The sequence below is a fragment of the Cyanistes caeruleus genome, chromosome Z (assembly GCF_971803275.1).
Source record: "Cyanistes caeruleus chromosome Z, bCyaCae1.hap1.1, whole genome shotgun sequence".
NCBI classification, from domain to species: domain Eukaryota; kingdom Metazoa; phylum Chordata; class Aves; order Passeriformes; family Paridae; genus Cyanistes; species Cyanistes caeruleus.
In genome coordinates, this window is record NC_141732.1 from 38,624,841 (window position 1) to 38,645,579 (window position 20,739).

Genomic DNA, 20,739 nt, shown 5'->3' on the forward strand with positions numbered 1-20,739 from the left:
CATATTTGGAATTTCACTTTTTAAAAAAGTTTTAGGAGCAACCTATACTGGTTTTACCAATATTTACATACCACATTCAAAAAACATAGAAGATTTCTTCCCAGAAGATTTCAAAGTCTGATAAGTGGTTGCACCTTTAGGTTTTGAATGCCTTGGCAAACCAGTACCTACAGAAGACTCGTTAGCAGACCGAAACACGTTTCGTGCTTTAAACTCCAGATAACATAGCAGAGTCATACTGCTTTCATCAGTAAGGCACACCACACAGAGATGATTCCCACATGCTTAATCTTTATTGTGCGAATGATGTTCAGAGCGTTTATTACCCTCTGTAGACACACATTAAAAAAAAACAGTACACTCACAGTGGCTAGATTGATGGACAACACATTAAATCTATTTGGTGGTAACTTGTATGCATGCAGTTAACTCCTGTGGTGTACAGATCTTAGCCAGGAGGCCAGCCCAACTGGCGACCACCCAGAACATGGAGATGTACGTGATAGACAGACTGCCCACCCTCAGGCCCTTCATTCACAACCATCCGGTATCCATTGGTCAGGCCCAGGTTAGCAGCACACTTCTTGCCAACAATCATTAAATGCCCGAGAAGCTGGAGGAGAAAGAAAAAACAAAAAAAAAAGAAAAAAAACAACGAACAGGAAACACACAGAAAAGGGGAAAGGGCAGGAAGGGAAGGAATAAAAGCAGAGAACCAATAAACCAGTAAATTAATTCTCAGAAATTCAGCCACTGCTCTTCAAATTGCTGTCTGCCTGCAACTGACACTTTCCAAGAAAATCTGTAGAGACTGGCTATGTGTAATATAGGGGGAAAATAGAACTATTCGTTTTTTTCAAGCCAGGTTGTAACAGACTACAAAGGTGTGACAGAAGTTAAATTTACTTCATGGTTGAAGTCCCCACAGACAATATATATCGTTCTGGCGGAAAAGGAACTTTATCTTACCATGCAAAGTTTACAAAAATCTTTGAGCTTGAAGTTTTTAGTTACAAATGAAATATTCAGCACCTCGCAGCTAACTTTCCTTTTCTTCACCTCTGACCTGCTAAAAACCCCCAAGCCCATGTAAGAGTAAGTACTATTCCATGCAAATGATGAAAACAGACATCACAATTATAAGATAACAAATACCAATTCATTTTGCATAGAACATACACATACAGCTATAATTTGCTTTCTCTGGCTAATTTGACTGGAAAACCTTAACTCTATCATTTTTTTAAACTAGAGGACAAGGATTATAGTATCAGAGAACTACTCTGCCTCTTTGAAATATCAAGAGGAAAAGGGGGACAGCCTAGTACATTATGAAGTAATGAAAAGTATGGTTTGGTGTACCGAAAACCTTTAGAGTACTTACAGATTCATCAGAATCCTCTGCTTCAGACAACCTGACAATTGGCTTCTTAGGAATCACTAAGAAATGTGTTGGAGCTTGGGGTGAAATATCATGGAACGCGAGGCACTGGAGGAACAGGAAACGGCAAATTATAAAATATAATTTGCTTCGGAGAAAAGTAAGAATTTCAATAAATCAATATGACCCAATAAATACATACTTCAACAGATTGCCAGACAACCTCGTAATACCCTCTGCATAAGCAGAGGTGTTAATTTTTCTGGAGTGTTATATTATTCTACATCTTTTCATTTCTAAACACAAAACACTGCTTACCAAGACCTGCTGAAAAAAATCACTGCTCTGTAAAGTACTATTTAAAAGTTACAGCCTTCTCAGAAAAGCAATATGCAATCAGGTTCAAGACTTACTATTGCAACATATGCATAACAAGTAGTAGAGCTGTTGGCATGCCTATAAAAAGTACATTCATGCTTATTTTTTTTTATTAACACCATGTATGATAAAATAAATGGCAAAGAGTTGCTAATCATCTTCCAGTTATGCCTGAATATTTCCTTGGGGAAAGACAGCAAAGCAATTCTAAAGATCCTGAAGTTATGTGACTGAGGCCTATTAAACTTCTCCTCTCAACAGCACCAAGTATTTCAGAGTAATGCATTTAACACTAGCTTTGCTTCAGACATTGTCTAATTAAGAGAAAGCCATCACTTTTGAAATATGAACATCTGTCTGTAGCGACTAGCTAAATCTTGACTAAATATCAAAATTACAACCAATCAGACACTGCATGTATCACCTAAATTTCAAATTAGGAACTGCCAATAGGCAAGAGAAAAAGAAGCTGTGTCTCTTTATACAAATGGCCAACCACAGAACTTGGACTTGGGTACTGGAACCTCGACAAACGTGCAGATGCACAGAAGGCACTCTGCCACCATTAGTCCAAGGATATCTCTGACTTACCCAACACGTTTAACAGCGAAACACCTTCACATAAACACAAAGCAGTAACATAAGCATGAGCATGACTAGCAGAAAGCAGTGAACATTCCAATATTCTTCAGAGCATATGGCAACTGTAACTATTCTGCCATCTATTAAGAAAACGCTGTTTCAAGCTATGCATGATTTTTAAGCACATTAATCTGACAAACTGCATCCTTAGCGAGTCTGTACTGTACTCTGAGAATAAACCCGTAAATTAAAAGGAAAAAAAAATCCCTGTTAATGGGGTTCCTGTACTTCAATCTGAAGGACGGGGGGGGAAAAGTGCAGGAGATCTTATGGGTTAGTTTAGTTAGTTTACATTTTGGGGATAACTTCTGCATTTCTTCTAAAGCTAATTATTTCATTTCGGCCCCAACATGCTACGATGCATCAGCAAACCCCCTCGGAGGTTCATTGCCGAAGACCAGCAGGCAGAGCTGAATAACTTCTGTAAGGCTACTGAGAGACACATCGGGACCTGCAAAAGCACCCAGTCGTGGTGTTCCGCTCGGAACCCGCAAGACCGCTGCCTGCGGGTGGTAAAGGTTTCACGACTACCCTCCTACACCATCTGTGAGAACCCTCGACCCCTGGCAAGGAGCCCGATGCAGCTCCAGGGACGGTGCAGGGAGGCGCGGGGCCGCCCCGCCCGCCCCGCCGCGCTCCTGAGCGCCTCCGCGGCGCCCCCGGCCCCTGCACAGCCCGCACCTGCTCGTCCTCGTAGATGATGTTAGCGGGGATCTCCTTGCGGATGATCTTCCCGAAGATGGTATCCCCACCGGGACGTGCCGCCTGAGCCTTGCTGATCTCGTCAGCCATGGCGGCGGCTCCCGCACGGCTCCCGCCGGCCCCCAGCCCCGCCTTCCTCTATGACCACGCCCCCACGGCGGTCATTGGCCTAAAGCCGGCAGCTATCCGAGCCCGGCCGGCTGATTGGCGACTTCGCCTGTCATTGTCCCGCTGGTTCCCGCCCGCCGCAGTGGCGCGCCCTCGCTGACCCGGGAGTCGCGGAGGGATCCGGGGGGAGGAAGTGTTGCAGGATCTGCGCAGGGATCAACGGACCGAGGTGCAAGGCGATTTTGCAGTTGTAGTGCGGTCCCGGGAAAAGCTGCTGTAGGCAGCAGTGCTGCTATCAAATCCAACCCAAATATCTGTGTGATTTCTTGGGATAAGCTCCTGCAGTCTGTACCAGGCTGGGCTGCCCTTCGCTTTTCCATCAAAGTTTGCAGGTGTTTGGTGCTAGTGGAATTCTTGCAGAAGGGCAGTTTCATGCGCTAGCTCTACTGCATGTGAGTAATTTTGTAACCATGAAACAAACTAATCAATATAGCCAAGCAATAATTCTCAGAGGGCAACACAAAGTTACATAGCTATACATCTAGTTGTAAGTGATTTTTCATATAGCTATGACACCAGTCATGAAATAGTGGAAATGAAAAAGCAGGGGGAATAAACAGCATAAGCCTTAAAGAGTAACCACGAAGTTTCATTTTCATGCTGTTTAACAAGACAAAGCATGAAGTCCTGCACCTGGGTCGAGGCCACCCACGCCTGCTATCAACACAGGCTGGGAGATGGAGAACAGCCCTGTGAGAAGGCCCTGGGGGTGCTGGTGGGTGAGAGGCTGGACATGACCCAGCCATGGGCACTCCCAGCCCAGAGAGCCAAACGTGTCCTGGGCTGCATCCAAAGCAGTGTGGGCAGCAGGGGAGGGAGGGGATTCTGTCCCTCTGCTCTGCTCTGGTGAGACCCCACCTGGAACCCTGCATCCAGCTCTGGGGTCCCAGCACAGGAAGGACATGGAGCTGTTGGAGTGAGTCCAGAGGAGGCCACAAAGATTATCAACAGATTGATGATTGACAGAGCACCTCTTCTGTGAGGACAGGCTGAGAGAACTGCAATTGTTCACCCCTGAAAACACTTCAGAATGACCTAATTGCAGCCCTGCAGTACCTGAAGGGAGCCTGTAAGAAAGATGGAGAGAGACTTTTTTTATAAGGGCATGTAGTGGCAGGACAAGGAGGAATGGCTTTAAACTTCACAAATTGAGGTTTAAACTTGTTGTGAAGAAGAAATTCTTTCCTGTGAGCATGGTGAGGCACTGGGAGAGGCTGCACAGAGAAGTTGTGGGTGCCCCAGAAGCATTCAAGGCAAGGCTGGATGGAGCTCTTAGCAATCTGGTGTAGTGAAAGGTGTCCCTGCCCATTGTAGGGGCATAGGGGCCCTAAGGCATACCATAGGGGCATGACCTTTAATGTCCCTTCCAACCCAGAGCATTCCAGATTCTATGATTTTCTAAACTTCACAAATAAAATAGATTGATTTCCCTGAAGATTTGTTTAGGAGGATATTAATATAGTCATTTATATATATTTGTCTCTAAACAAAAATGTTACAGGAAAGCATTTTGGAGGGAGGAAGGGAATAAATATTGCTAAGTGGCTTAAAGCTAATACGGTTCCACAGTTGATTACCTGAACATATTACAAAAAGAGCAGAATTTGTCATATATTTCTGGTAATAACTCTGAAATAGTTTATCATGGAAGACCCTGAAAAAAACTCTGATAAAGCACATTAAACAATGAAATATTATTTTCTTCCTTAGATGATGGTTCTGGATTAAGATATTTTGACAGATATATGTCCTACAGATGGTATTTGAGCTTTATGATAATTAAAAGAAGTGCTTCAGGGACAAATTTCTTTCAATTATATTGCTGTCTAACCATGGTTATTCAGCAAATACATAATTCATTTTATTCCCCCATTTTCTCAGGAATTGTATTTTGTGAAAGAATAGAAGATCTGATATTACTAGCTAGACAGACTCAGGACTTTAATGTAAAATACTTATTTATGATTCATCTACATATGGTAATATATTTTAAGTAGTTCCATGGGCTGCTGTGGAGTTAGTCTAGAAAGCAGAAGACATAGACAAGTTTCAAAGTTTCTCTGAAAAAGCAAAACCTTTTTTTCTCATGTAGTTGACTTCAGCATATATTTGTCTCGGCATGTAAACAACAACTTTTATATTATTTTGAATAGAACAATGAATGAATTAGACCCTCTTTTCAGCGGGTATAATTAATGCATTCACATCTGCAATAATTATTCTTGGAAATAAATTATGAGTAAACATCACTTCTGCTAACAGACCAAGTCTCTTTATGAGTTACACAGTAAAAAAAACCTTTGTAATGGGTGCTTACAAGTTGAGTATTAATTAATAATAAAAATATTAAAATTATTGTGTAATAATTTACTATTCTCACATTTCAATTAGCTTGCAATGTAATTGCAGTTAAACTATTAAACAGACTGTATTGAAGCTAGAGGTCTAGTGAGAAGTAAAGCTGATTACATAGAAAATCCTTATGCTGCCTTTAGCTAATGCTGAATAATGTGTTAGTAAACTACAAGCTTGTTTGATTTTCAAGAGGATGGCAGTTCAGTTTTATAGATGTACCAGGCCAAGGCGATGTGGTCAGGGTGTGAGTAAGGCAAGCTACAGCTGTGGGGAGCTTGATGTGAGCAGCCAAGAAAGTGACCTGACTAGAGAGGAGAAATGACTGAACAGAAAAAAATGCCTGTTGGATAACACTAGCAGAAAAAAAAAACCTGCCAATTCGGTAGCTATGACCCTGGGAACCAAAGTGTCCTTGAAAAGTGCAGCTGGCCTCTTCTAAGTACAGCTGGGTACCTAGAAAGTGGAGAGGTCCCAAGACACTACTGATAAGCATAGAAATAAGGAACTGTAACCACAACTTTTCTTCTGAAGCGGTGAAAAAATAGACTGGGAAAGAAGAAGGCATCCCAGATAAGGAAGGATTCTGAACTGCCATTGGCTGCTCTAACTGCAAGAGCAAGGAAACGGTCTGGCAAAATAAAAACTGATTTGAAGCAGCAGCAGCAAACATCATCATTTATTGGCCGTGCTAGGTGTCACACAGAAACTGATGGCTGTCCAGTTACCCATTTGAAATAATTATGTTTTTGTTCAGAAGAAGGAGTAGAACACATTGGTCTTTGTGCTACCCTGGGCAGTGATCTGCAGACCCTGGCAGGGGGTGCTGGGCAGGGAGCAGCCACTTGTCCTCACCGCGGCTCACCTCCGAGGGCAGGGGTCCCTGGGCCACTGACAGCTCCAGTGGACCAAGGAGCCTGTGGGTAGCACTGCCTACCTGCTATGGACTGCCTTCAGCTCCTCCTGCAGGCAGTGACTGCCTCCTGCCAGACCTTGGCATACCAGGGATTGGCACTGTTTGGATAGCCAAGAAGGCAGATGGGATCTTGGGGTGCATCAGGAAGAGCATTGCCAGCAGGTCAAGGGAGATGATCCTGCTCCTCTGCTGTGTCCTGGTGAGGCACATCTATCTGGTATGCTGTGTCCAGTTCTGGGCTCCTCTGTGCAAGAGTCATGCAGCTCCTGGAGTGGGTCTAGTGGAGGGCAGATGGGACTGGAGCATCTCTCTTTCGAGCAAAGGCTGTGGGAACTGGGCCTGATCAGCTTCGAGGCAACTGAGAGGAGACCTCATCAATGTCTACAAGTATCTGAAGGGAGGGTGTCAGAGGATGCCGTCAGGCTCTTCTCAGTGGTGCCCAGCAATAGGACAAGAGGCAGTGGGCAGAAACCGATGCACAGGAAGTTTCTGTGAACACGAGGAAGAACTTTATTGCGTGGGTGAATGGGCACAGGAGCAGATTTTCCAGAGAAGTTGTGGAGTCTTCCCCAGTGGGGATAGATCCGATAGAGCCGCTCTGGCATGTCTCTGCCTGAGCAGGGACATTGGACCAAATGACCCACTGTGGTGAGCTGGAAGTCCCTTCTGTGAGTCTGTAAAGGCCACGTCGGCTCCGCCGGCGGTGGCAGCGGGGCGGGGGCACAAACACTGCTCGGAACGCCGGAGGCGGCGGGCGGAGCCCGGAGGACAGCATTGGCGGCCGCACCGGCCGCGGCGCGGGAGGGCGCGGCTCGGTTCGTCTCGTGACTTCCGGTGCGGCACTTCTGCCGGTGTGCCGGTGCGGGCGGCGGGCGCCATGGGGAGCCGCGGGCAGGCGAGTGACATACACACACATATACACACATACTGTTCGTGCTGGGAGGTTGGAGCCTTGTAACTTTTGTGCAGTCAAAAGACATAGATTTTCAGAACAAGAAGGACAAAAAGCTAGGTAAAAGAAAGTAGCGGTTTGCACGTAAAGGCCATTGCGGGAAAAGGAAGCGAAATGTGACAAGCAGAGATCAAAACACACGTCTTGTGAGAGTAAGATAGGGAAAAACAAGGATTTTTAAGCACTTTCATTGCTACGGTGTATTGTCCTTCGGTACCTCTTTCAGAAGTGTCTCGAAGCCCAGTTTTGGGAGTACAGTCGATAAGTATTTGCTCTCTGTTAAAGCAGTTGACTGTAGAGGTCAGAGGTATCCGCGTTAATGTATCTTGATCAGGACCGTCTAATACGGGTATTCTGTGGCTGGTGTGGGGAAAACTTCCCAGGCGGGCTTTGAAGAAATTGAACCAGAGAATATCCCGGGTTGGAAGGGAACCACAGAAATGTTCGAGTCCAGCTCCTGGTCTTGTACAGGACCATGTGCCTGAGAGAGTTATGCGAAAGTCTCCTGAGCTCTGTCAGGCTGGTGCTGTGACCACTTCCCTGGGGAGCCTTGTCCAGTGCCCAACCAGCCTTTAGGTGACGAAGCTTCTACTGATACCCAGCCTAAGTGTCCCATGACAAAACTTATGGCCATTCCCTTGGATCCTGTCACTGGATACCAGAGAGAAGAGATTGGTGCCTGCCTCTCCTTCTCTCGTGAGGAAGCTGTAGACTGCTGTAAGGGTTGGAAGATGCCTGCAAATGGCTCATCAAATTCTTCAAAATAACCATAAAAATCTTCAGGTTATACCATACACATGTTCAACATAAAATCACTTGTAATATTGACTTGATGTTTGCAGCAATGGCAAATATATTGTGGATTAGAAAAATTTTGAGATGTTAAAATACCTGCAAAGCAAGAAGTTTATTTGTTGTGTTTTAATTCCATGAGTTTACCTTCCACAGATTCACCCATCTAGGGAATGGTGTTTGTTCTGTATCCTAAAAAACATTTGGAATACTACTCGTGAGAAAACAATTTGAGATTATTATGAAGTACTTGGAATTATGTCCTCTAGAGATGACAAAACATGATAGGAAGTACTAGAAGCTTCAAAAGGCATGTTGTTACCAAGATTTTGTTTTACTGGTGCTCGTCAGAAATCCTTTTCAGTCTGTGGCAAACACCAAAAAAAGTCTCATAAAGATTTGAGGATTTTTGTAACTCATTACAGTTTGTATGAATGATCAACCAAAACCAAATGACTGTGAGCTGTGATTCTCAGGGGAGTTTGCTTTTCATACATATTCAGGTGTGTCCTATCTACATTGTAAATCCTGAGTTTTTGAGTTACTTTTCATTTGCTGACCTGGCAGTTGTATTTAAGGGAAGATCTTTGCATTGGTTTTGCCACACCACCTGTAGAAGATTTTTATGTAAGAATACTTGAGCCGTTTCCTTTTCTGTCTTTCAATAGCTGATGTAACCTTGATAATGACTTCAAGTAACTTGACTTCTAGAGTTATTCCAGTTATGTTTGGTTTATTTGACATTGGCACAATAAATAATACTTGTGTCCATGTATTTTCAATATTATATTCCCGTCATGCCAAATAATTACTTAGAATTGTGTGCCAGCATCCTAGGGTAATGTGAAATATCTAGATCTGTCTGAGATTTTGATGACATTACATCTGCTTTGGCTGCAAGTGTTCTAATCAGGAATTTAGGTAAAGCCTCTTACATGGTAATTCCATATCGAATTCTGTACTAAATGGAAAGAACATGAAATTTCAACCATTTGTAACGTGTTCATTTTAAATAACAGTCCTGCAAGCAAATAAGTTAATTCTATTGATATTGTATTGGCAGGTTTTGAAGCTTTTTAAGTCATTACACAGAACACGGCAAGAAGTTTTTAAAAATGATACCAAAGCACTTGAAGGTGAGATACTTGTTTTGTATGGTGTGTGCTTGCTAACCTAGACTTCATGGACCTTTCTCCTCAGAATACAGAGAAAGAGAATTCTTAACATAATCTTTCTTCAAATTACTCCCATAATTTTCAAGTAATAATTGGGAAAACTTGCGTGACCATAACAACATATTTAATTCAAAACAAAAAAAAATCGTTCTTAGATTTAAGCACTCAGCACATATTTTGGAAGGGAAACATCTCTTTTTTAAATGTACCTGATCTTCCTGGGAGATATTTTTATTTCATTTTTTAACTTCTCTTTAGTGTAGCCAGAGCATGTTTAGCTGTACTAATTAATTCTCTATGTATGTTTTTTTGTCAAGGGATTAATCCTGCTTTTTTAGTACCTTGTGTATGCAATACAAAATGCTAAATTTGGAATCTTATTTTATTTGTACACCATTCAATTTAAAATGTGACATCATGTGAATTACATGGAAATCTTACACTGAAATTCTTTGATCAGAGTGTCCCAGGAAGGTGCCAGAAAGGACTTAAGATTCTTAACTTTGGGGCAGCAACAAATTCAGAATATGATTTTTGTTCATGCTTTAGTTTGTTGTTTACTTTGTTTAGCTGCAAGACAAAAGATAAATGAAGAATTCAGAAATAACCGAGACGAGACATCAGAAGAGAAGATTAATGAGGTATTTTCTGGCTTTCTGTTGTTTTGCACTTTACGTAAGAATATTTAGAAATTAGTTTTGTACTTAAAGGATTTCTAAACACTTTGAGACATCATGAAAGCCATGTTGGTTTAGAAAGACTTCTACATGGGTCTTCGTTTATAAATACATAGATACTGCCAATAGTATTAATACTGTGTTATAGAATTTTGTTTATACAAAAATACTTAAGAAGAAAGTGTGTTCTGATAGTTCAGTGTGAGTATTTTGAAGTTTCTAATAAAACCATAGGAAAAAATGTTTAAAGTTGCAATTTTTATGTAAATATTTTATGCTTTGCTAGTAATATCTATATGCACTGTAGTCACTTAAGTTTACCTGATCATAGTTGTGTAGGCAAATTGAAACAAATAGAGAAATTAATCTGCTCAGTTACTCACAGATCACAAATGAGTCAGCATCTTTGTGGAAGGCAAAAACCAGCAAAATTATATGATTGATTGTAGTATAGTGTAGTTGTAGTATATGTTAATTATAGTACAGGGATATTTTTGCTTCTTCTTTCCTCATCATGCCTTATAATTAGAGAATTCTGTTAACTCACTAAGTTAGTTTCCTTTGCTCAATTGTCACCTTAACACTTTCTGCCGAGTCATTTTTTCTAAAAGTTACTGTGAACTGAAACAGAACTTGTGTATTTTAGGTAAGTTATTAACATTCATATAGAGTGAAAAACTTAGTCCTTGTCATTCAGCCTTTTGTCAGACTGTATTTACATTGTCACTGGGCACTGGTCGGAGGAAAGTGCTTACATCTGTCCCTTGAAGAAATAAAATGTAAACCTTTTCTTCATACCAACCACTGAATAGTAACATAAATAGTTCTGACCATTTAGTTAGGACTTCCTGAATTTCAGTTTGTATCAACCTCCTGAAATAATACTCAATGATTTTGTTACCACTGTCTGATCAGCTAAATTATGTGTTCAGGGTTGTTTTTTTTAATAGATGTACAGGAAAAGTATTTGCTGCAATTCCTGAAATCTGTATTTGTTTTGTAGGCAACCTACAAAATACACGTGTCTTCTTAGTATGGGTTAGTTAATATTTGATTAACTGTGTCAGTGAAAGAAATACTAGACTTCCATCCCAGCTACACACTCCTAGAACATCACAGGAGCTGTGTCATTTTATTACATGTACACACTGAATACACTTGGTTGCAGAGGAACTGAATGAAGTTTTATACTGGACTTGAGAACGTTTGGGTGCTTGTTTACATTAACTTGGTGCTGTTAGTGTTCTGCTTTGGACAGCAACTGAAAAATGGAATATTGACCAGCCAGAATAGAGAGCTACAGTATATTCTAATATGACATAGAGTATTTGTGTTTACTTGCATGTATTACATGTATTGTATGTACATGTCAAGCTTGCAGTGACATAAGGAGATCGACTTAACTGTCTACAGTATGAGAATGAGAAATGTGGTAGCTGAATCTCAATGCACCAGTTTTAGTTCAGATCAGGAATGCACTTAGGAAGTCACCTTGGTTATTTCCACTTCCTGTGATTTGTCTCGTTTTGTAAAGTGTCAGAGCAGCTGGAAGAATTCCCTTAAGGTCAATCTAAAGAGGAAGCTGTGCTTCAGGAGCATACAGCCTAGCTGCTAATGGGCTTTCAGCAGGGGGAACTGGAGAGTACCTGCTCCAAGCCCTTAAAAGGGAAGAGCATGAGAAGAAGTGCAGTGTACATGTCAAGTATTGAGCTCTAGCCTTTGCAAAGATCCGCTTCTCTTGGTATGTGCCGCTTCCTAGTGTGAGCATATCTCCTGAAATGTCTCACTTGAGCAATTTCATTTATTTCTGACACATGTATAATGCAAACAAGTATTGGACTTCTCTTAATGGCTCAGCAAAGCTAGCAAGAGTGCTTCAGCTTATCGTCTTAGTGAGAGAAGGAATTCTAGGCCTTTTGCCAAATACTAATACCTTGGGTAGTCTTTAGGTAGTGCCTTGTTTCTGCACAGTTCTGTGAAACCTCAGTATTCTTAATTCTTGTTTTGCCCTTGTTTTTCTCTCCTTACTTCAGGAACAGTAGTGTTGAAAGAATGAGATTGCCCTTTCATTATGGGAAGTCAAATGTTACTGAGGCATGAGTGAGTGTCTTTGATCACTGCAAACTAGTTAATTTGTTTTGTAGTTGCATTTCACCTTACTCGTATGCAGTTTGAAGTGGGTACACAGATGTATGTACTGGTGTATGTTACTGAGCCAGAGTATGTGCTCCATGTCAAGGTCACTTACATATCAATCTGTAAGTTATTCCAGGATCCCCAAGGTAAAAACAGTGTATACATAGTACATAAGTAACTGAGTAGTACAAGTAAATGACTTTATTGTTTGAATAGTTGTCTAGTATGGAAAATATCTTCAGAAAAAGTCACATATAATTTAAATTACTCTGTTGTTCCTCACTTCTTATTCCTTTTACTAGCTTCTGAAAATAGCTTCAGATGTTGAAGTGATTCTCAGAACTTCTGTTATTCAGGCAGTTCACACAGATTCTGACAAAATAGGTGAGTAAGCCTGCATGCTGAAAAGATACTTAAATATGTTATAACTTAGTAAATAAATACAGAATGTGAAAATAAGGAAAGGAATAGTAAGGCAAATAGCCTGTCTGTTGTTCTCTGATGAAATTCATAATGTAAGCTATTCATTAATGTTGCTACCTAGGACAGGTGGAGGTTTCAAAGGTACAGAGTTTCCATACAAATGTTTTGAAGAATGGAGGCTAGTAGAAAAGAGGCAGTGATTACTTCTAATGCCCTTAACTAGCTGTAACTATTGGGAAGGTCAGCAATTAATTAGCATGCATGTACAGGCCAGTGAGTCAGCATATGTCTAAAGGCAGTAGCCACAGTACCTATCTGTACGTGCTTGCTCTGCCAAATAGGGAGAGCTGCCTGAGGAACATTAGCAAGTGCAGTATGTACACTGACCATAGAATAGCTTTTTCTCTGAGGATTGAGTGTTCATTTCCAAAACCTCTTTCCAGCAATTTCTGTTTCAGGTTATGCTGCGTAAAATTTGTGACACAGTGATTACCTCGATGCAAAGTCTGTCATCTGAGATCCTGATTCCTGGTTTAGAAGTTCTTTTATCTTGCAGTGAAAAAGAGAAGTAGTAGGTGGGCTCAGCATACAACTGTGCTGTAGAGAATACAGGAAATCTTCAGCTGTGTACATTGTTTCCTTTTACTTCCGTTTATTGTTGTCTGTTAAGTTTTGCACCAATTTTCAGTTTTAGGTTCGGTAAAACATTTAACTTTAAAACAGCAATTATAATCAAGGCCAAAGATAAGTCTGGACCAGTGTCAAGTCTTCCACAGTGGTTCCAGGCAGATAAGAGTTGAAGAATAGAAGCAGACAAAATGAATTTGCACCTCTTTCAACTGTTCACACCTGGCACCACTTCCTCAGTCAGGGATGTTTTCTGGTTTAATTATCTTCAATGGGCTTGTCTTCAATTACTTTTCATTTTCATCAAGCTGTTAATTTTTAATCATTAAAAAAAGAATTTTTAAGTCCTTTATTCCCTCCTTTTTGTTCACTTCCCCAGTGAAACAGCTCTCAGAAACAACAGGTTTTTTGTCATTATTCTTGCTATTCACTGCACAGTGTGGGCAAGGAGGCATTTATACACACAATATGGCACAATAATGTTTTCTCTTTTCATTTTTAACTGGATTCCTGCTAATAGTCACTGCTAATTCTAAATTTAAGTTTTGGCTACCACACATACATGTTAGGTACTTATTTTTACAAAATTGTACTCATTAAACTCATCAGAGTGGTCATAATCAGTTTTGAACTTATCATTTATTTTTTGAAGTTAGTATTTTTCTTGACCTGTCTGCATTGCATGTCTTAGGGTGTAATTTTGTCCATCAATTTACTCAGTCAAGTCTTGCTATTTTTCATGGTAAGACAATTCCTTAATGAAATTGTTCAGGATTGTACAATTAAAAATGTTTTCTTCACAGGTTACTTACAGATATGTTGAACAGTGACATGTCAACAAAAATACCCGTAGAACTCAGCATTTGACATCACTCCGGTGGATGACCTGATCATTTTATTGTTCACGTCTTACAGTTTAACCTATGACTTACCTGTGCAAGACTTCTGTCATAATAAGGTTTTATAAAAGCATTGGCCAAGGGACTCTCAGGAATCCAGGCATGTTGTGGTAACCTCTGAAGCGCCATTCAGAGAATTCCAGCTGGGGGCTGTAAGGCAGAACTTCCCTTGCAAAAGCCACATGGATTCATGCTCACATACTAGCTTGTGTTCTAGTCCTGTGCGAGTGTGTAGGGATGGGGCTAGGACAGCCAGGTGTATCAGCCACAGAAGGAGGAAGAGAGAAAACATGGGCCTGCAACTGAATAGAACAGGGGACTCAGTAATGGAGGACACAGAATAGTCAATTCTGTGACAGTGTAGTGGTGGTAACTTTCATTAGGTGCTTTCTTTTCCTGTTGGCCTTAAAAAAAGTGTGATAAGATAAATATTACAGATTAGATTCCCAGACTTGGGGGAGAGAGTTAAGTCAAATCCAGTATTCATCTTTGAAACTGCTGAAGGAGGCATAATACGACTCAGACTTGAAAAAAATGCTGTTCACCCCCCTGCTAAAAGTTACTGCAAAACTTTATAATTTTTTTATGGCTTCTTAATATCAAAATTTTCAATGCTTATAACAGGAGACAGGAAAACATTGTGACCTGCTGAAAGTAAAATCTTGATATGATTTTGTCTGAGATATCATGATGCTACTTGTACACTTAGCAGAAGTTCAGATGCTTATTTTAGTAACTGGATGTTTCATTTATAAATGTAGGAATACCTTTAGAATTTGAAGTAGTATTTTCCATAAGATTATAGTCTTACTATTTTGGTTTTTTTCTATTTCAGTACTTATACCCAGGAAAGATCTGCTGCAGGACAACACTCCGTACTTAGATAAACCAACAAAAAAGCAAGAATCCTGAGGAAGTATTGTTACCAGGAAAAGAGAGACTGAAATCAACTCACTGATTTTATTGAGTGCCAGGATATCATCATGCACTTGTTCTGTGGAAGATAGTAATACTTTCACAGAACTTAAAAGTACACTGCTGAATTGTGTTACTTCAGCCAGGAATGTTTTTGATTATGACAGCCTATCAGACAGAGATTGTTTCCCAGCAATCCAGAGTTTTTGAAAGCTATATAAAAATTAAATACAGTACTTACTACTGATAATATTTATATTTAAGTTTATTATCAATCCTAAGCTTCTTTGAAGTAATGAAAAATCATCCTGTGGCATTTAATGTTAAATTTATGTTTTGCACCAAAAGCATGATTTCTGAAGTTGTCACTAGTTGTACACTGACATACTGTGATGCTTGAGAGAGTTTTAAAAAGTTTATTTGAATAAATTACTCATGCTTTACCAATGAAATAGCATGTCTAGTGTTTTTCTTCTAGACATTCTGGAATGAACAGGAATGTTAGGGTTTGAGTTCTCAGATGACAGTACAAGAGAAACCAGCCACAACATAACCTAAGGATGTTGGTTTAGATCATATGGTTTATGAATTTATGGTTTGCATTTTAACTTGTAAATATTGAGTGACTAAGGCATTTTCTAAAGAAAAGGGCCTTGCTGTTTAGTTGCAAGTGAACTTGCCTAGAGTGACTATATGAAAAGTTTGATTAGTAAGCCCTAATAATTTGCATTTTTTTTAAGGTTACTTCCTTGGTTCTTGTGGAATTCATCACGATGATCAGTTCACTTCCATTTTAATTGGAGCAAGGTACAACTGCAGTGCTACATAGAATATTTTCTTAGTGAAAATTGATAGCAGGCACCACCCTAGGATCTAAGTACCTCACACAGAAGTGACATAGTCTGATAATGTCTCACCTCATGAGTCCTGCTGTATCTATTTCCAGTCTCTAAGATGTCAGAATTGCTAATCTGTGTGTGTACTGATTCAGTTTCACTGGCTGAGTAAACCAGAAAACTAGTGCCTCCATCCAGTCTCCTTTTCTCACAAATCATGTCAGTATGACAAGTACTCCTTTAAAACTGTTGCCTTTGGCTGTGATGGCCAGGGCAGCCAGCTGCAAATACTCAGTAACTCAAACAGGTCAGTAACCCTCTTTGAATTGCACTGGTACTCCCTGCACTTGTAGCTAAAAGGCAGCAGGTACGTGATGGGAGATAGAATGAAAATGACTGCAGTTCTTGCCATTTGTTGTATTCTGATGGCTCCACTACAAAACAAATGTCTCTGTCTGTAGGGGATGTCCTGTTCTAGGCCCCTGGTAACGTTTACTTCCCTAAGGACAAGCTATAAGCTGTGTCTGGTTTCCCATCCTTTCCCATCTTCTGCAGCCTGCCTTCATTGACTTTTTTTCCCATAAGGGGCATAAGAGAGTCATACGCCAGAAAGGGAAAATACAAGATAGTGGCAACAGTAAAAGAAAGCAGAGCATTTCCTCAGGTGAAATGACTTACTTTTAAGCAGAAGTAATTAAAAAGGTGTCTGGAAAGACTGGGAAATTTTGTAGCCATTAAGGTGTACATCTGTCCTGTGACAGGTTGGAATTGGGGGGGAATTCACATCTCATAGCCACTGCTGTATTAGGCTGTGGGTGTAGCCTTAGAGATTTTATCCTTCATACTGATTTTATAGAGCTGAGGCCTGGTAAGTTTTCACTCTTTCAGTACTGATGTAAAATAGTGTAGCCTGTTACCATGCAAAACATATAGTAAAAGACTTCGGTGATGTCAGTGGGAGATAGTGGTCTTCTATATGCTGTTTGAGGGAGCCACAAGTGGAGAAATTTTTCATGGGACTATTGCTTTGGTATCATTCTGCTGTCATGTGTTTCAGGGTTTTTTTCTTAGTAAGAATACATCAATAGAAATGCAGAAGAGAAGTGTCCACTTACAGTATCAGGCTTGCAATTCAATGGGCATTTGTCTCCTTCGTTTTACATATACCTTGAATACTCATAATAAAAAAACAGAATGACTCACTTGAATAACATACACAACTAGTGAAAATAAAGCACATTGTAAAAACGGTTGGTGCAGTTTATTGCTCTTCAGAATGATTGTTCTTGCACTCCTGTGCAGTAACTTAATGGTGTGTGCATTAATATTCCATGTTCCTGCTGTCTTTGTGCATTCCTGGGAAGCAAAGACAAACCAAATTCTGCAGTGTTGAGATGAAGAAAATCATGATGATACAAAAAAGGCTATTGACATAAGAGGCTGACAGGCCTTGCTCTTATCAATGCTCTTATTCAATGTGATCTTAAATAGGAAACCAGGGGTTATCTAGACCAGGGTAAATGGGAGTCTAAATTGTGTTGCTGAGCCTGGAAGTGTCTTAGACTTGGTTGCTGTCTGGGCCCAGTAGGTGTTTGCTTTCTTCAAATTTAACTTTTCAGTCTTGAAAGAATCTCACAAACCTGCTTAATGAGCAGCTGCTTTTTAAGGTAGTTAAAGGCTTCTTCGTGCTATTCCTCTTCCCCTTATTTCATGCTTACCTGCTGGCTTGCATTCCAGAACCCAGCCATCATCCCAGTTTTCATTTCCCTTTTTAATTTCACTCTGGGTATGAATCTGTTCTTGATATTGCTGGGTCTGTGTTCATATACACATACATTAATTTTTAATTAATACAAATAATAAATAAAAAGACAGGAACTACTCTTTTCAATCTCTTAAATATGTCTGCAAAGTTTGAAGTCTTAGCTGAAACCTTTCAAGTCATTTCAGGGGCAATGACTTTTCACTTAATGGCTTAGGAGGGGAAAAGGGTGATTGTTTATAACAGAAGTTAGTTGAATAGACTCACAGTGACACAACTCAATCACATTAAAGTTTTTTAGGTTTACTGGAACAGCAGAATTTTGAAAGCAAATGCATGTGCCTTTCCTTCTAGAGTATATATAATCAGTCATAAAAGATATGCCTTAAAGGTAATAGTTATTTAAACTGTAGTTTAATCATGTCTGTAGAAAAAAAACCAAACCATAGAGGTCTTCTGCAGGCAGACAGGATGTGCTCTTGGAAAAGCCTCTATGCTTGTTCAGATCTGCTACAGTTCAGCTGCCACAGCCAAGAGGTGAGTGTGGTCTGACCAGCACACATTGCAGCATGGGGTGTGTCTGTGACCTGTACAGAGACAGCAGCAGTACTGCTTAGCAGGACTTGGTGTTTTACAGGCCAATTTTAGGTCTGCTCAAGGTAGTCACATGTGTACAGAATTTGGCAGAACACATGTCACCTCAATGATTCCATGTAACAAAATTCTAAGCACTTCAGCTTATGGCATTGTCTACCAGAGATTCAGCTGTTAGAGCCTTCTGCCTTGTTATTATCTTTTGTGAGGTGTTGATTTCAGATACACTATAACTTTATTGAGAGCATTAAATTCATACAAAGAGTATTTCTGGTTTAAATACCAAGTTTTGGTCTTGTGCTAACCACCTTTCCCTCTCATTTATTCAACAATTTCAAAATAAAAGGTTTCTTCAGTTTTTTTTGTTTGTTTGTTTGATTTTGTTGTTGTTTTTTCTGGAAGATCAGGATAGATAGATCAAAACATGGTGTTAGTATGTTTTCTATAGCCTGATGTTCATAAAACACAGGTTAATAGATAGTTAATCTACTAATTGATTTTGTTTGTGTGGGTAGGATTTGTGTTGAACTTGTTTCAGGTTCTAATTTAGCAGGGGAAAATTAGTTCCCTTCTCTGTTACTGTGCACTTTGGTAAAGGAAGCATTTAGTTGCTAATTTTCCAGGGAATGCTTTTAAACTGCGAAGTAACTTCACAAAGGCTTGATCTGGAAGTAGCATTAAAAGTTTAATATGGAAAGGTGGCTTGTACCTTCCTTAAGGAGCTGAGTTTTCAGTTTTTCAGGTAGCATGAGACCCACAAACCTGTAGCAACTTCAGTGATACAAGTATTTAGTTTTTTTCTTAGAATAAGTATTTAGTCTTCTTTCCTTAGGTCTTGCCAACTGAAGGAGATGAAGTAGTCTGAGTACTGCATAAAATGATCAGCCCTGTTTGTATCACACTGGATTTGTAAATACAACTTCAAGTACTGGCAGTTCTTTAAACTTCCTTTACAAAAGGAAAAGAAATATTGACAATTGAAAACTAAAAATAAAGGCTGACCAGCTTACAGGAAGAGCTGAGACCTAATACTTTCCAGCTTTAGATAGCTCTTTACAAACTACTTGCAAAATTCAATCCTTAAGTCTGAAGTTTGGTAGGTAAGTTTAGTTTGATTTTGTCAAATCTCTGATCTTTAATTTTATGGGAAAATAATTACTTAAAGCACAAATAGGAGCACAAATTGAGTGTTAAGGTTGGTATTTGGTATTAAGGATAATGAGGTGCTGGAGTGTGTCCAGTGCAGGGCAACAAGGCTTGTTGCTGAGGTAGCTGGGTTTCTTCAGTCACGAGAAGAGGAGGCCCAGGGGAGATCTCATTGTTCTCCACAACTCCCTGAAAGGAAGCTGAAGTGAGGTGGGGGTCAGTCTCTTCTACTGTGCCTGCAGTGATAGGACCAGAGGAAATGGCTTTCATCTGAGACAGGAGAACCAGATTAGATATCAGAGAAAAAAAAATTCACTGTTAGGGCATATCAGGCATTGGAACAGGTTGCCCAGGGGGGTGGTGGAGTCACCATCCCTGGAGGTCCTGAGGAGGCATCTGGATTTGGTGCTGGATGGTGTGGGTAAGTGGCTTAGGGGTAACAGTGGCAGTGCTGCGTTGATGGTTGGACTTGACAGAGGTCTCATCCTACCTTGATGATTCTATGATTTTACACTAATAAAGTTTTGATATTTTCATAGTTGAAATCCAGTTATCTTTGAGGGTAAAGTATATGTAGCTTCTTTGAGGATAAATCTTTGGCACAAATATCCAAGTACCTAATTCTGTCGAAAGACTTCACTGGTGATGCTTGTATATCATGACTTATTTTTGCTACCAGCAAGAACAAGTCTGTGGAGAGGAAAAGGGAGGAAGGTCGTGTCTTTATATTTTGAAAAATAGCAAGTTTAAATAATTTGCTCTTTTTGTAAACAAATATTTCCACTTAGTTAGAGCTTTGGTAATCTGGTTTGTCTCAAGATGAAGGAGTAATAGCACCTACTTTTCAAATTATGCTTTCCTTTTTATTGTGGTACATCCTTCAGGTTTTCATTTCATCTACACAAAAGGCTGTGGCTTGAATTCAGAATTAGTCAGGATTAAATAAACAGCTGGTGAAATGATGGCCTCTTGAACCTGGAGGAGAGGATGGCATGCTTTGTGCCAGACCATAAAAGTGGGAAGAGTTCTGCTATTGCACCTGCTGCTGTAGCAGTGGCAGCCCTGTTCTCTGAGGTCAGTGGCTGTGGGTGAAGGTTGACTCAGCTGCCCTGAACCACTCTTTCCAGCTGAAAGACATCTCTGTAACTGAGCATGGGAATTTTGTCAGTCTGATCACTATGCACCAGAGCGGTGGTAGTCAAAACAAGCAGGCAGTAACCTGTACAATACTCTACACTTTTCCCTGTCAGTTTGTAAAGGAAAAAA

The 20,739-nt window shown here is 40.2% G+C and overlaps 2 protein-coding genes across 14 annotated transcripts; one reads left to right on the forward strand and one right to left on the reverse strand.

Moving 5' to 3' along the window:
• Positions 1-271: 271 nt before the first annotated feature.
• On the reverse strand, positions 272-4,465 carry HINT1 (histidine triad nucleotide binding protein 1). Its single transcript, XM_023944898.2, has 3 exons — positions 3,083-4,465; positions 1,385-1,489; positions 272-613 (listed from the first exon to the last, which is right to left on the reverse strand). Exons 1-3 carry the CDS (start codon positions 3,191-3,193, stop codon positions 449-451), a joined length of 381 nt encoding a protein of 126 aa, XP_023800666.1. The 5' UTR covers positions 3,194-4,465; the 3' UTR covers positions 272-448.
• A 1,903-nt stretch (positions 4,466-6,368) lies between these two features.
• LYRM7 (LYR motif containing 7) lies at positions 6,369-15,587 on the forward strand. 13 transcript variants are annotated; one of them, XR_002870221.2, is made up of 7 exons: positions 7,253-8,786; positions 9,347-9,419; positions 10,029-10,099; positions 12,574-12,655; positions 13,138-13,269; positions 14,125-14,320; positions 15,056-15,587. XR_002870221.2 is itself a non-coding variant. In XM_086867052.1 (5 exons), exons 1-5 carry the CDS (start codon positions 6,712-6,714, stop codon positions 15,130-15,132), a joined length of 330 nt encoding a protein of 109 aa, XP_086723178.1. In that variant the 5' UTR covers positions 6,369-6,711; the 3' UTR covers positions 15,133-15,587. The 13 variants fall into 13 exon arrangements, 4 of the variants coding, with proteins under 4 accessions (XP_086723178.1, XP_023800635.1, XP_023800637.1 ...); XR_015280109.1 differs by having other exon boundaries at positions 7,253-7,434; XR_015280108.1 differs by having other exon boundaries at positions 7,364-8,786; positions 13,153-13,269.
• Positions 15,588-20,739: the final 5,152 nt, after the last annotated feature.

Coding starts and splice junctions, on each gene's coding strand:
- HINT1 (XM_023944898.2), bottom strand. CDS start 3,193: ATGGCTGACGAGATCAGCAAGGCTCAGGCGGCACGTCCCGGTGGGGAT. Junction 1,490..3,082: donor TCATCTACGAGGACGAGCAG/GTGCGGGCTGTG, acceptor CTGTTCCTCCAG/TGCCTCGCGTTCCATGATAT. Junction 614..1,384: donor CAGAGGATTCTGATGAATCT/GTAAGTACTCTA, acceptor TTTCTCCTCCAG/CTTCTCGGGCATTTAATGAT.
- LYRM7 (XM_023944867.2), top strand. CDS start 8,718: ATGATCAACCAAAACCAAATGACTGTGAGCTGTGATTCTCAGGGGAGT. Junction 8,787..9,346: donor TGCTTTTCATACATATTCAG/GTGTGTCCTATC, acceptor TTGTATTGGCAG/GTTTTGAAGCTTTTTAAGTC. Junction 9,420..10,028: donor TGATACCAAAGCACTTGAAG/GTGAGATACTTG, acceptor TACTTTGTTTAG/CTGCAAGACAAAAGATAAAT.